Source organism: Emys orbicularis, chromosome 6 (genome assembly GCF_028017835.1).
Source record: "Emys orbicularis isolate rEmyOrb1 chromosome 6, rEmyOrb1.hap1, whole genome shotgun sequence".
Taxonomy (NCBI): domain Eukaryota; kingdom Metazoa; phylum Chordata; order Testudines; family Emydidae; genus Emys; species Emys orbicularis.
The window spans coordinates 21,828,323-21,843,936 of record NC_088688.1 but is presented as its reverse complement, the minus strand read 5'-3'; the positions used below and the strand labels follow the sequence as shown (position 1 = coordinate 21,843,936).

At 40.0% G+C, this 15,614-nt stretch overlaps 1 protein-coding gene across 4 annotated transcripts in view; it reads right to left on the bottom strand.

Annotated features, from left to right (window-relative positions):
* The window catches only part of ZNF532 (zinc finger protein 532), a 38,136-nt gene that overhangs the window by 5,982 nt on the left and 16,540 nt on the right, over nt 1-15,614 (bottom strand). For 2 of the 4 annotated variants that reach the window (XM_065406661.1, XM_065406659.1), the window contains 2 exons: nt 9,632-9,794; nt 6,079-6,357 (listed from right to left, as the gene is read on the bottom strand). The exons of 1 other annotated variant lie outside the window; for it this stretch is intronic. In XM_065406661.1, the coding sequence (XP_065262733.1) occupies nt 6,079-6,357; nt 9,632-9,794 (442 nt within the window). The remainder of the gene's footprint in view (nt 1-6,078; nt 6,358-9,631; nt 9,795-15,614) is intronic. One more of the 4 variants, XM_065406660.1, reaches the window with a different exon arrangement.

Here is a 15,614-nt window from a genome sequence, read left to right as displayed (position 1 = left end):
CAATTAGAAGTTTATCTTCGCAGCCATAATTTAATTTTATTGACAGCTTAAACACTTCAGAAATTGATAAGTCAGTCCCCCACTGGAACAGAGGATTGAAAGAAAAAGCCAAAAGGATGCTGACAGATCTAACGTAGATCACTTTGACTTAGATGAGCCTTCAACTGAGCTAATTAGAACCAGGCTCCTGGTTCACTCAAACTATCCCTTCCCAACTAGGAGACTCTTAGATCCAAGGACTCTCTGGGTCTGAATATGCAACAGATCTGAAAGAACTGGGTTGGACTCTAGATAGGAGCACTGAGCCCATAGAAGGAAATCCAGATCACTCAGACACTGAGCTGAAGTGCTCTGATTTGAGGATGGCTTATACTTGCCATTCAGGTTCAAGTGAGAGGATGGCACTGAGACATGGGCTAGGTCTACACTACGGGGGGGGAGTGGGTCGACCTAAGATACGCAACTTCAGCTACGTGAATAGGGTAGCTGAAGTGGCGTATTTTAGGTCGACTTACCTGGCTGTGAGGACGGCGGCGAGTCGACCGCTGCCGCGCCGCCGTCGACTCCGCTTCCGCCTCTTGCCGCGGTGGATTTCCGGAGTCGACGGAAGAGCCATCGAGGATCGATTTTATCGCATCTTCACTAGACGCGATAAGTCGATCCCCAATAGATCGATTGCTACCCGCCGATTCGGCGGGTAGTGAAGACGTGCCCATAGTCTGATCCAGAGTCTGCCTTGTGCCTAGAAGAAGAAATATCTGATATCTAGGATCATTTCTTCCTTTTATGACAGAGACCACGCCTTTCCTCCAGAGTGACTCAAACTTCCTCTCTTTCCTCTTTTTCTCATGGGCACTGGCCAGGTAAATCAGAATCTCCCAGTATTCCATTTGGGACTTCTGATCCGAGTTCTTGGATCAATGCTTGGGAACTGGGCTCCAGAGGTGAATCCATCTATTCCTATCCATCAGCTTCAAAGGAATGAGCAGCAAGGACTTTTCCAGGAGGATGACATTAAGTTCTGGCTCCATTCATTCCTATCCCCTGCAGCCAAATAGCCCCTACATAAATACCAATTCTTAAACAACTCTCAAACCCATATGTTGATCTCATATGGGCATTTCAATATCACAGGAGGTACATGTCTTGAATGTAGAGCACCTCTCCAGATCTGCCCAACCGAACTTAAAATCCCCAAACAACCCTAAATCCTAACTTTACAACAGGCTGAGGACAAAAGGGAATGTTTCCGATTGCTTGTGCTGCCAGAAATAAGAGGAACTGAAGACCATTTTAGGGACAGTTATTTCATCTCTATAGTTTCGAATGCCAGATCGTCAGCTGGTGTGCACATCCTCCCTAATGGTTACACTGCTTAGGAATGACTGCAGGACCTCTGACAGATAATGGGGAAAATATATCAAATGGGGTTAATCCTAAATTAGAAGTTTTTACAGACACAGTCCTGTCTGACCCCAACTTCCATTTTATATTTAATCTTTAAAATCGTGACTCCTTAGGCCAGTTGAAACATTTTTTAAACCATTTTCTCCTGTGATATTGCAAAATTATTAGTCCCATTTGAGGGATTAAGACTCTGTTCAGCAAGATATTTAAATATGTGCCTAACTTTAAGCATGTAAGGAGCCCCACTGAAGCTTATGGGACTACTCACATTCTTACAGGTAAGCACTCCATAATTGCCCTGTTCTGGTCATTCCGCCTGCAGCAGCTGGCATTGGCCACTGTTGGAAGACAGGATACTGGGCTAGATGGACCATTGGTCAGACCCAGTATGGCTGTTCTTATGTTTCTTAAGTACCATGCTTCTTCAGGGTATAAATCCCTTGTACGCGTTTCTAAAAGAAAAGACATTTGGAGGGACATGAGCTGAAGACAATCTGAAACCACATTTTTAGAATATATAAATGCCTCGTGGTATGCTTTAAAGTTCGGCAAGAGCAATGGATGACTACTTCTCATGGTGAAGCCACGAATGTGTTCTATGGGCCATCCAAAAACGTTATACCACATCACACCCCCATGTATTCTCTTTACTCAGCCTATTTCAGAGGAAAAAAAGCTTTTTTTGAGAATTTAATTGTTTTTATTGGTACTATTTTTCATATCCTCCACCTGTAAAGCCAGGCTTCGTTAGCACCATGAATCCAACTATAGAGGCCTCCCTGGAGAGAAAAACAACAAATACGTTTTTGAAAAATGGGAAATTCATTTACATCGTTTCACAAAAATTTAGTCCTTTTTCTGTGCTGACATTTTGGAAAAAAAAGTAATTAAAATTTGGAATTTTTCAACAAGTCCTACAGATTTTAGAAATCTGTAAAAACTACCTAAAATAGTTTTCTATACATAATAATGTCATGGTTTTATATCTCAGGACTGCTAGACCTAGAAGGAAGGGACATGTCTCATTGGGAAGCTAGAATTCTCTCCTTTTCCAAATATACAGATAGAAAATTCCGTATATATATTTCCACATAAAGCTCCTATATCTACCCCTCTTTGGTCATGAGATATGAACCTGACACTAGTGCAACACAGAGTAATGTCTACCTGCACTGCAGGCCATTATAATTTTCAGGAATTTCCACAATTGGGGAAAAAAGGAAACATTTCTCTAGCACAGTGGTTCCCAAATTTGTTCTGCTGCTTGTGCAGGGAAAGCCCCTGGCGGGCCGGGCCGGTTTGTTTACCTGCCGCGTCCGTAGGTTCGGCCGATCGCGGCTCCCAGTGGCCGTGGTTCGCTGCTCCAAGCCAATGGGACCTGCTGGAAGCGGCGCAGGCCGAGGGACGTACTGGTCGCCGCTTCCAGCAGCCCCCACTGGCCTGGAGCAGCGAACCGCGGCCACTGGGAGCCGCGGTCGGCCGAACCTGCGGACGCGGCAGGTACACAAACTGGCCCGGCCCGCCAGGGGCTTTCCCTGCACAAGCGATGGAACAAGTTTGGGAACCACTGCTCTAGCATATTTTGTTTCTTTTGTAAATGTCTGTTACAAGCTGTTCCGATGTTTGAAATGTCAATAGAACAAGTCAGAAAATGTTGGTAACTTTGAAGAAGAGATTGTGCACTTGTGCAGTAATTGTGGATCTTCGAAAAGTATGTCCCTATGGATGATCCACTTCATGTGTGTATGCATCTCTCGAGCCCTTGATCAGAGATTTTCCATTAACTGTGTCTGTTCAGCCCATGCATGCTCCCTATATCTTATTGTGTTGGACACCGAGGCTATATAGGGATGTGCAGGCGAACTGCCCTCAGGTCCTTCTCCACCCAAACGTTCCATAGAGAACAGTCCAAAGCAGAGGGGAAGGCGGGGGTGTAGTGGAGCACCCAAGGAGGACACATCTTGAGAAACTGCAGTTACTGCACAAGATGAGTAATCTTTTTTTCTTTAAGTAGCGTCCCTATGGGTGCTTCACTTCAGATGACTTCCGAGCAGTATTCCCAGAGAGAAGAGGAAGTTTTGGAACTAAGTCCAGAACTGAAGACCGTACTTCATTACCAACTGCCACATCGGATCTAGTGGCATGGATCAAAGTGTAATGTTTAGAAAATGTATATAATGAAGCCCATGTTGCAGCCCTAATATCTCAGATACTGATACATTCCTAAGTAATGTTGTGGATGTTGCTTGTGATCTGGTAGAATGCGTTATCACCCTTTGCAGGGGGTGAATGTCCACAGTACCAAAACTAGTGATAATACACCCAGATATCTATCTTGATAGACCCATGATCTGTGCACAGAGACTATCTGTGAAACAGATGAACTGTCTAGGTGACATTTCAAAATTGTTTGGTCCTATCTAAATATAAAGCCAACCCCCTTCTAATATCCAAGACATGAGGACAGGTCACATGCAAAGAGCTATGCAGTTTTGGAAAAAACACTGGTAGATGAATGGATTGGTTAAGGTGGAACTCCAACAGTAATCTTAGGTAAAAATGTAGGGTGTGGCCATAAATATACTTTATGCTTGAAGACCTTAAAGGGGTGATCTGCCATCAAGGCTCCAATCTCTCTGATCCTACAGGCTGACATGATGGCTATTAAAAAGGCTTCCTTCACAGATAAATGGAGCCGCGAACAGGTTGCCATTGGTTCAAATGGAGGTCTCATAAAGTAACTGAGTATGAGGTTGAGGTCTCAGATTGCGATGGCAGGAATGGCATGATATTTATCAGAGGTAGTTTCTACCAGGTAAATCATGTTTTTTATTGCCCCTGGAAAAACTAGTTAGTCCCGGTTTGCGAGATTTTCGATTTTAAAAACTGCTTCATTTACATTTAGTATTAGTTACATATTCATAATGGGATCACATAAGGCAGTAGATTCAGAGATTAAAATTTTGGGTTGTAGAAAGCGAGGACTTTGGTTCGTCTGTTACAGACAGGTCCTTAGCGTATCTGGACTCTTGTGGTACCAAGTAGGAGAATGGTACTGACATGGTACTGAGGATGCAGTTGCCAAAGCTTATGGTGGAGGAGGGCCCTAACAACGCAGGCATCAATGGTGTTTGGAGCCATTGCTTGCTTGGTTCCGAGGGTGCTGAATGGGTAGGTACTGACGGAGGGCTGAGCCCAATGGTGTCAGTTTGGAATGTTTACACATGCTCTCCTTGTGCTGTGGCCCTGTTGGAGCCAAGCTCCAGGACTTTCCACCTCCACCAGTACTGGAGGAGGAGTCCTTCAACTCAACAATACTAAGCTGAGAGGTTGAGGCTTTGGAGACCGTAAATCTCGAAGGGGACATGGGCTTTTTTGGAGATGGCTTCTTAAGATGAGAGTCTGCACGCCTCTTTTTAGAAACCTTAGCCGAAGCCTCCAAAATCTTCCTATTTCTAAGGGGAAGTGTTCGCCAAGATTGAAGGAGTTCTCGATCTGTCCAGAGACAGATGTACGGAAGGTTTTTCTAACCTGATTCAAAAGCTGTCAAAGGGAGTGTTCCATCCTCAACAGTCTGAGTTTAATCTCCCATTCCTTCCTTAACCTGGATTTGAGAACCAGGCAGAAGCTTCACTTCTGGGAGATATGGCACTCACCCAAGCAATGGACACACTTACAGTGGCTATCGCTAAGAGGTAGAGCCTCTCGGCAGGAGAGGCAGAGTATAAAACTTGACGAGCCAGGCATGCCCTACCTGGAGAATAAGACTCCCCAAGGGGAGGGAGAGAAACAAAACAATCCTCTCATTACATATCTCTAACTAAAACTATTACTAATAACTAACCTATACTAACTAAACAAACAACGATAGGAAAAAAGTGTATACAAGATAGCAGAGGCACGTTCAAGGCAGACCTGCTCAAGCTCTATCTCAGGCCAAGATGGCTGAGAAATAACTGACAGGGGTTCAACCACGCATCCCTGTATATTCTCGGTGTCTGGCATGAGGAAGCATTTGGAGAATGTGAAGGCCAAATGGACACTGCTAACGGAAAATCTCTGATCAAAGGCTCAAGAGGCGCATGGGCACTTGAAGAGGAGCACCCATAGGAACACTACTCGAAGAAGAAAAATAGGTTTTTTTGGTGGATTTTGTTTCTATTTTTTGACTAGCTCTAAATGTTATTAGACCTAGAAGAGGCAGTCAAAGATGCATGAGGAATGCAACATAGGTCTGTAATTTACAACAACCACACTCATCTGGCCAAACAAAAACAAAAAATATTATGTCCCCTGGAACCAAACTGTTAAAGCAGTATGAGGGGAGGGGAATGGAAAGAGAATCAGAAATCAGTTTAGCTGACTCAGAAAAATTTCATAGGAACTTTTTTCAGTCATTCCATCTGTTCTTGAACAACCTTTTTTATTGACTAAATAACCCTACAATTAACTGAGGGCGATGAGAGTCTTTCAGTAGAAACTTAAAAAGCTAAGCAATATAAAAGGAAAAAGGAAATGGATATGAGAACAGGGAAGAAAAAAATAGAGCACAAAATGAAATAATCAGAAACATTATCACTCTATTTTATAAAGGTCTACTGAATTTGAAAAAAAAATAACTGTTTCTATTTTAGTATTAATTCATTTAATTTGGAAGCTACAGTAATTTACCTTTCCATGCTCTTTCCTCATGTGGGATATGTACACATCTCTCTGAGTGAAGAGTCGATCGCATTCCCAGCACGTCCAGCCAGGGTTGGTTACTTTTTTGGGCTCTGCTTTCTTTACAGGAGAGGGAGATTTCTTCTCCAGCTTTTCTGTTCCACTGATGGATTTTGTATCCTCTTTGTTGTGACTGGCTGAGTTTTGAGTTGTGGGTTTAGTGCTCAGGAGCAAATTTATACCCAAGTTTGGTGGCCCCTCAACACTTTTCAACGTTCCATGCATAGACTAAAATATAAAAAATAAAAATGTTACAAAAGAGTTTGCTATTGGTGTGGCTAAAATGTAAAAAATTATCTGACTAAAGGCTTTACTTCTTTCTACCCCTCATGATATAAATCTATTTATCAGATCACTTGTAATATAAGGACACTCAAAACAATGTTTAAATAAAAACAAGGTTGCAATACAAACAAGCAACATAAAAATGTGTGAGTGAGAGGTTTAACTTGCTTTTGGGGTGGTGGGGGGGAGAGCTTTCTTAAAAGGCCTTCTTTATCCTGATTAACTCTAATTTTTCATTTTACTTGTACAATAAAGTGGAACAGTCTTCCCTAATGTGGACCACCTGATGTATAGTTTAGCTTATGGTTTCCTGTAAATATGTTTGCATTGACAGAGTTTGGGCAGCAATATTGGGAAAGAGATACAAGTAAAGATGGCTTTTGAAAGATTAAATAACGCAGTTAATAATCCCTTTCAACCATGAATTTGCCAGTCAGGAGATTACCTTCACATATGAAAGTCTTACCTTCCAATTGCCAGTGTTCTCATGGTCTCTTACACTGTCCATTACCTTTGCCTTGCTGGTTTGCATGTCCAGCCACTCCAAATATAATCATCCTATCTTATAGCTGGGCTGAGCAAGTAGTCCCAGCAGCCAAAACCATTCAATATGTCGTTGAACCAGAGGAAACTGATACTGGGATATAAAGCTGATAGTTTGGCTTTGCTAAAGTATCTCAGTATTAGGCTCTTCTTTGTAGGATAACCAGATGATTCCCATTGACTGTTTGCCAGGTACCTCCCAAATGTCATACTCAGCTGTGCTGTGGGACAGAACTGTCTTTCTGTTTAAGTGGTCTCCTTAGAAATTAATGCCATTTACTTTCAAAACCAAAATGTTTCATTCAAAAACTGTGACTAAAAAGATAAGGTGCTTTCACTTCACCCATTTGACATCTAAAAAGAAGAAAGGTTAACTCTTTTTAGCATGTCTAAATAAGGTACTAGCTAATGTAATTAAATCTATTCCCATTACAAGTTGACAAAAACTCTATGAAAGGTAATGAAAAAAAGACAATTTCTGGGGTGTGGAGGAAAGGTGTAAAAATGGTTGCTCATTTTGAAATATTCTGCACATTTTTAACTTAAGATAATGTTAGCTATCAGAGTCAAATGTTTTATTCTTTACATACCAAAAAAAATACATTAAAAGAACATTAAAATTGCAAAGTCAAGCACTTAAAAGGCTGCCCAGGCAAGCTTAATTCACCCCTCTTGTTTGTATCCATTATGAAACAGTCTTTAATTACATGATCACACATTTTTTTTCCAGAGAACCCCACCCTCAATGAAATGGCTGTAAGAATTTTTAATGTGAACAAAACAACATATCATTCCCCAATGTTGTTCTCAAGAATAGCTAAATCATTTTCAATTAAATTAAAAATCAGCCTGAGGCATACAAGATTTCAGCCCAAACAGTAAAAAGTGATAAGCAACTAAAAACAGGGCCTTATAATGGAAAGAGTTAAGCAATCTTAACTATAGGTGTAGCTATCAACTCCACCTCTGCCTTAAAACCAATTGGTTTCAAATACTGAAACAAACAATACATATATAACTATATATGCATATGTGTGTATATGCCACTATTTATTCCTGTTTAGAACTGAAGAAGCTGTACACATCACAAAGGGGATGCTTTCAGTAAGTTGCTAAGAGAAGTATATCCCCTTGCTTGATGGTTGAGCAAGAAAATGATGCAAGAGTTAGATACGAAGGCAAGTAAAGGGCTAGCTTAACAAACATTACTGCAGGTCAATAATAATTAAAGTATCTGGCAAAATGCAACAAGATTATGAAATAAATTCTCACAGAAAATGTGTCACAGGTCTTAAAATGGGAGCTAACAGAGGTTTAGAACACTGAAAATACCTTGTCCTCACTTCTCAGAACATCTTTTGTCATCCCACACATTTGACAAATATGCTATTTTCCCTCATATTTTCAACTATAGGATAAAAGTCACCTAAGAGCAGATACATAACCTGAAGACAAACGTATGAGAGTGCATGCAATGGTCAGGAGGTAACCATGCACCACAGGGGCCCTGTCTGGTACAATACTTGAAACCAGTTTTTCTGGAATACAAATTGCCATACTGGGATCCAGTTGTTTATGGCATCATATTCGCAGCAGAAAACCCCGGAATTTAAAGAAAAAATCATTTCTAGTCTCCTCCCCTATCTGGGGTGTAGATGAGAAAGAACTTTAGGGTATATTGTGTGTTTTTTAAAAGAGTTGGTTTCTCAGAATTGCTGTTCTTGCCTTCAGCACAAATCTCAGCTACTTCCCAGGTAGTAAGTGCCATAGCTCAGGCTGAAATTCAACGTGCTGATTTCAGCAAAGACTAGGAGTCTGATTCTCCACTGCCCTGCACCTTGTTAAGTCATTTATGTCAGTGTAAAGGAAATGCAAAGTGGATGTCAAATGCCACTATTCTGGTTCACACCACTTTACAATGGCGCATGATGACACAAGGTACAGGGCAATGATGAATCACACCCTTGTGGTTTAAGGAATCTAAGCGTTGCTAAGGCCTCCAGTGCTTTAAAAACAAGGTAAAGCAATATATTTAAAATAAATGGCTAACCAGTTGCAGCCGGGAATGGGTGGGGTGATTATCTCTTAATAACACAGGTTGGAAGGATAACAGCCAGAGTTCTCCAATAAATCATCTTCTTGTGTAAATATAGTTATGAGATACTCTGTTTAATTTTACCTTCTAAGGGTATATATATTTCTGCATCCATACAAGTAGCACAATGCTTCTCTTATCAGTGAGTTCTGAGTACAGAAAGCTTGATTCTGTAATGAGCTAAGCACCATCAACTCCCAACTGACTTCAGCGAGAGCTGATGATACTTAGCACACACTGTAGGAGATGCCAACACTTAGCAGGATTGGGTGCATAAATCTCACTGTAACCAGTATTATTTTTATAATATATCATCTTGCATGCAGTACACACAGTCACTGGCAATATATAAAATACTAATGTTCACACAGAGAAATCGAGTTAGTGACTAGAACATATAGATTCTATATTTTAACTGCTTAGAGATATTAACTGCAAATTACTCTTTAGGAATAACTACCACCTATTACTTTTAGTAGTTTTCTCATAATTTTGTGCTTTTCTGAGATGATTTTGTGTAAGGCTTTAAACGTGACAAATGCTGTATAAGAATTCAAATGAAAGGAGATGCCCACACACCTTGATATGATCCATCATAAGTTGCTTCTGTGCATATAAAAGAGAACAGTCCGGACACTTGAAAACAGACACCTTCTGGTTTTCAATGTGTTGATCAAAGTGGCGATACAGCAAGGGTTGCAGGGTAAACACGGTGTCACACATGGAACATTTATATATTATTCTAAAAACAGAAGAAGTTCAGTAAATAAAAGTCAGTCATCCTGATCACTTTTCAGCAGGAATTACTGTTAAATTTCTTTTTATCACAGGTGAGACCAAATGTATGTATACATGAACATATTGGTCTGTTGTGGAAAATCAAAAATGAAAATGATACAACTAATTTAAGAATAATCCTCAAAATGGAAAGTAAAGCAGCACTCAAGAAAAACAGTATTAAAATCCAAAACCAATGGCACATTTACACCTATTTATAACCGTTATACATAAAACCAGTAAATGCTTCTGACAAGATTTTTCCCAACATATATATCTTTAAATCTTTAATTCACATTCATAACAAAAGGGCTGTTGGTCTACCTGACTTTGGAATTCAAAGGCACTAACTTGAAGGGGTTACTGATTTGATCAAGAGTGCTAACATTAAGTCAGGTTCACTTTTGGCTTAGATGTGTCTTCTCAACTTCTTGAACTATTAGTCCAATCCATTCAGTCTCTTTGAAGCTGAAATTTCACTGGAAGGCAGCCTTTCTATTTGGCAATTTAAAATTTTTCATCAGCTACCTATTTCAAAGCATTGTACAGAAATGACCAAAGCACAGCTTCTAGTACTGCTGATGCAGGACTGCTGGAAACAGCAAAAGCCAATTGTGTAATTTTAATAGCAAGTGAATCAACTTCCTTCCTGTATTACAATATTCTCATAAAGATGTTAACTAGCAACAAAAGTACGTTATAATGAGTCAGCTGATGATTAAGTAATGCATAAATTCATCCAGACTTTATAAAAAGGCTGGTGAAGAATCTAAGATAGTAATTAACAAGGACCAAAACAGGCTGAATTAGTAAAGGACATTGTAACAGCAGTCTCTGAAAGCGAGTTAAAATGACAGCATAAAAATGCTTCCTAAAATTAAGGAAAAATTATGAATTAATCTTGAAATGAGTATCATTTCAGAGAATTCTGACTCTGTCAAGCTCCCCACCAATAAGTAATAAACCAGAATGAAACTAGGATGTGCTAATGAAATGGAGAGATCAAGTCAGTTCAGAGAGAGGGTAACCCTCTGATCTAAGTGAAAGAACTAATACTACATAATAATGGTTTGAGGCTGGTTGCATTTTGCCAATGATTCTGCAAAGAACGTGGAATGTTATGCACTGGTTTTCTTTTCATTATTTTTTTATTTGTATGTTTTGCCTATTTACATGTTTGGCTCTCTATAAGAAGTTACTTTAATTTTTAAATAAAAATGCACTGTCAAGATTGGTAGGTCCAAAATTTATCCTCTTTTTCATATATCTGTTTATAAAGCCCATGTAATTCCCTTTATTTCTTCAGAACTGTTGTAATTTTTCTTTAGAAAAAGGAAAGAAAGAAAATGGCATCTGAAAGGGAAAAACAACATAGAAGCATGGGAACTGCCATATTTGATCAGACCAGTGGTCCAACTAACCTAGTATCCACTGACTGTGGCGGTAGCAGCCACTTTATAGAAAAGTGTAAGTATCTAGAGTCCCCTGACATTTTTTCATCATCAACATTTCTAAAATTTACTTTTTAAATGTTAATCATAATTTCCCAATGTTAATAAATATTCAGTTGAATCATACTGTTACTGGTTGTATTTTGTCCCTAAACTACTGGAAGAGCTAACTCTGTTAAAGGGAAATCCTCAACTACCGGTGCCCAGTCAGAGCACCTGAGCAGAATGCTGGTGAGAGATGCAGAGCAAAGGAATCTTCCCCCGACCACAGAGCTAGATGGCATGTATCAGATATCCATATTTTGTGATGTGACTCATCTCTGATAAAATGTTTTACAAAGCTAATTAATAATTATAACCAGGTTTGGAAACTGAGGCACGGGAAGGTTAAGAGACTTGAACAAGGTTATACACCATGGCACTGACCCTCCAAACAATTGTCACCCATGGCAGCACACTAGAATCCTGACTCCTGATACCCATCACTATCCACTTGATTACACTGCTAGAAACTAAGAAGGGAATAAAATGACATCATTCTGATTCCATACAGTTTGAGTGAGAAAATGGCAGAAGTGGCAAGAACTCAAAGTTAATATCCTTACTCTGACTATAAACATATATTTCAAATAAAATCGTGTACATTATAAATCAGAAAAACCTAGTAGGTCATCTAGGGTACAGTTCCACAGCCAATGACTTGAGTGGAAACTGTTTCAGGCCCCTAATCTACAAATTTGCGACTACAGGATTGTATATATTGTCAAATGGTGGAATATTATGTTAGTACTTTTTAATTTGCTTTGCTTTCTGATCTTTTCATTGTATTTAAAGTAAATTAATCCTTAAGTAATCACTGCATGTGTAATGGAGCAACACAGTGCTCATTAGCAAAACCAGCTAATATCGATAGGAGAAAATAAATCTGCTACTGAGAATATTACACCTCTTTAAAAATATCAGCTTCTTAATATTCACATTTTAAATAAATGTTTAAGTTAAGTCAAAGTTGCTCTGCTTTTGCAGAAGTTCAAAATCTTCCTGATAGGAGTCCAAATTCCCAAGACATCTATTTTCAGAATAAACTCAACTAATTCAAATTGATACAGATATTCTGTATGGTATGCTGTATCATGGTAGACACATGGATCCAATTCATTACAAAATATTTCTTTCAGCCACATTTTCAAAGTTAGGTATATACAACTGAGCACATATATTTGTGAATCAAACAAATAATGTGAGTCAATACCAAATGTGTCTAGCTAAGGCCCTGATCAAACAAAGTACTAAAGCATGTGTTTAAGGGCTATGCTCGATCAGGACCTAAATTACTGTAGCCCCAATTCAACAAAATACTAAAACACATGCCTTATTTAAAGCTCATGAGTAGTCTAGTTGAGGTCAGTGGATTGGGGCCTATATGCATGCACATGCTAAATATTTCCTCACAAATACTATGCACCAACAATTGTATGTGGGAAATGCACTTATTTCAATCTGTGAAAATCTGGCCAATAGAAATTCTAAAAATTTCTTTAGAACAAATAAACATGGAATCTATAGGTAGATACCTGAACATCACATTAAAAGACAATTAGTAATTTTAAAGGTGTCTCTACTAGGACATGGCATTTCTCCTTCCAATAATTTATTTTTCTATATAAATGATAATTGTACAATAATATACTATATTATATACCAACAGTCTAATGTTATTAATAAATTGGTTCCATAAATATTAATTTCCCCAAGGTTTAAAAGGAGATTATCAATAAAAAAAAAATCTTACTGCTATTCCTAAAAGCTCATACTAGCTACAAAGAAAAAGTCACACAGGAGCTTCTTTAGCCCATAAAATAAATTAAGCTATCCCTGACGAGATTGGTGTGTGTGTGTGTGGAGAATTAAAATTGAAAAAGCCTTCCTTTTCCCCATATTAAAATAATCTCATTTGTACCTATTGAGAGCCATTCTACCTAATGTGGTTTTTCATAAAACAGGTTAAAATGAAATTTAAGCAGTGAAATCATATCTTATTTGCTGCATCTGTTCTGATAAACAGACATTAGTAATACAATTATAAATCATGCAATTCCACTAAATGCCAAGGGCATACAGTGGCTTACTTAATGCTCTATCTCCATTAGTTCCTGCAAACAAAGCAGACTGTATGAGCAGTTGACTGCCCCAGCTGCAAACATGGTGCACATCCCTGTGTAGGGTCAAAACTCACCTCCATCCTAGGGTTTCACTTTTGTAACAAACAGAGGAACAATAAGGCAACTGTAAGTCCACTTCTAGCCTTCTGCCCAGGCTGGGCTGCTCCCAGTGTTCCTAGTTCAGGTTGGACAGGCCCTTGCCTATCAAACTTTCCCTCTGACACACAAAAACCCTGTGTCAGGAGAGCCCAGGCCTGAAGCCTATTTTCCCCTTCAGCCAGAGGGTCCTTCATTCATTCCTGGAGAGGTGTTTCAGGGGTGGCTCCAGCCCTTGTCTTCAGGACAGACCTATAAATCCTTCCTGACCCTGTCCACCCATCACACCTTATTTTCTGAGGTGCTGAGCACACATAATTCCCAGAGGAATTGCAGGTGGCGGTTCCTGACCAATGGGAGTGGCGGAGCTGGTTGGCCGCGCTTCCACCTAGGAACTGAGGGAAGGGGATGTCGCCACGTCCGGGGAGGTGCGGAGCCAGGTAGGGAGCCTGCCAGCCCTGCCAATTCCCCCCCTACCCCAGCACCAGTGGGGCTCTCAGGCTGCGCGCCCCCAGGCTGCCTCCCCCTCCAGTGCACGCGGTGCCCTTGGGCCACCCCCTGCAGCACCCACAGCGCCCCCAGGCCGCCCCCCTCTAGCACCCGTGGCAGCCCTGGGCCGACCCCTCCCCTCAAGATTTAGTCAGGAGTATATAGTACAAGTCATGGACAGGTCATGGGCCGTGAATTTTTGTTTACTGCCCATGACCAGTCAATGACTTTTACTAAAAATACCCGTGATTAAAACATAGCCTTAGTGATAACGTATCCTCTGCAGGTGTTTGTGAAGGGTCCGTTTAGCAAAATAAATAAATAAATAAATAAAATTGCACTTAAAGAATGAACAGTTGGATTCTCTTAAAATAATTTGCTATAATACAAATGTATAGAGCCCTGCAAATCTGCGGATACCTGCTTTATATCCGCAGACCGTGTTTACGGATCACGGATAGATGTGGATCCAAATTTTATATCTAGAGCTCTGCAGATACCTGCTTTATATCCGCGGACCATGTTTGCAGATCGGATATCAAATGCAGATACAAATTTTGTACCTGCACAAGGCTCTACAAATGTATTCCACAAAAATGCATGTTCCTTCATCTGCATATGGCTCTAACGATACACCAGTTCATACTCAGAAAAAGCATGTCAGTTCATATCTACAATTAGGGGAGCCAGCTCAAAAGAATTAACCTGTGAACATGATCTGATATAGCTCAATACGATCAGGATTTATTCAAGATATCTTTTGAACTCTTTCAATGTGAAATAGTCACTTGTAATTTCTGATCTTAGTTTTTTTTGCTGGCTGTGAGAGGGCCCTCTGGCTCCTGCTTCTGCTCTGGCTTACAAACTGCTCAGAGACCCTTGTGCCGGTCAAACATCTTGTGTAGTTTATTTACAATGTGGGTTCCCAATACCTTCATACTATATACAGCTCTGCTTCAACAGTCCTATGGAGCCCCCAACTTCTATACCAAGCAGGGAAGGGCAATCTCTCGCTACTTCCTTCCTGTGCCTAATAGCTTAATTAGCCTTCCAGCTCTCCTCCACCACAAATTAGGCATAGCTCTGTTTAACCAGCTCCATTCTACATTGTTTGATTGGAGCTGCTGTGACCAGAGTGCTGAATCAGCTGTTCTTGCTCAGCACTCTGTCACGCTGGCTTTTACTACTACTACTAATAAAAAAATCACATAACTAAAAAACTGTTTCCTTACTGTTCAACACGGCAATCTAAAAGTTTCTGAATTAAATGTTGGCATTTCTGAGCCTACTGTCAGAGATGCCATCTTGCTAAAAAGGAACATAATTTGCAACAATGGAAACATGGGAATTCAGGGTCAGAGCCCATACATTAGTTTCAATTCTGCTTCAATATAGGTTTGAACAATCTGAAGAATAAAAATATACTTTGGAATATTAAACACGACAGTGTCAAGTTTAAAAGGCTTAAAATTCGACATAATGATGCATGCTGCCCTGTTCTTTTACTCTGCCACCTTGAAGTTTTTTTTGAGCATGCAAAGTATTGAAATATAGAGTCATGCTCTCTGCGTTTCAGAGCGGCGAGAT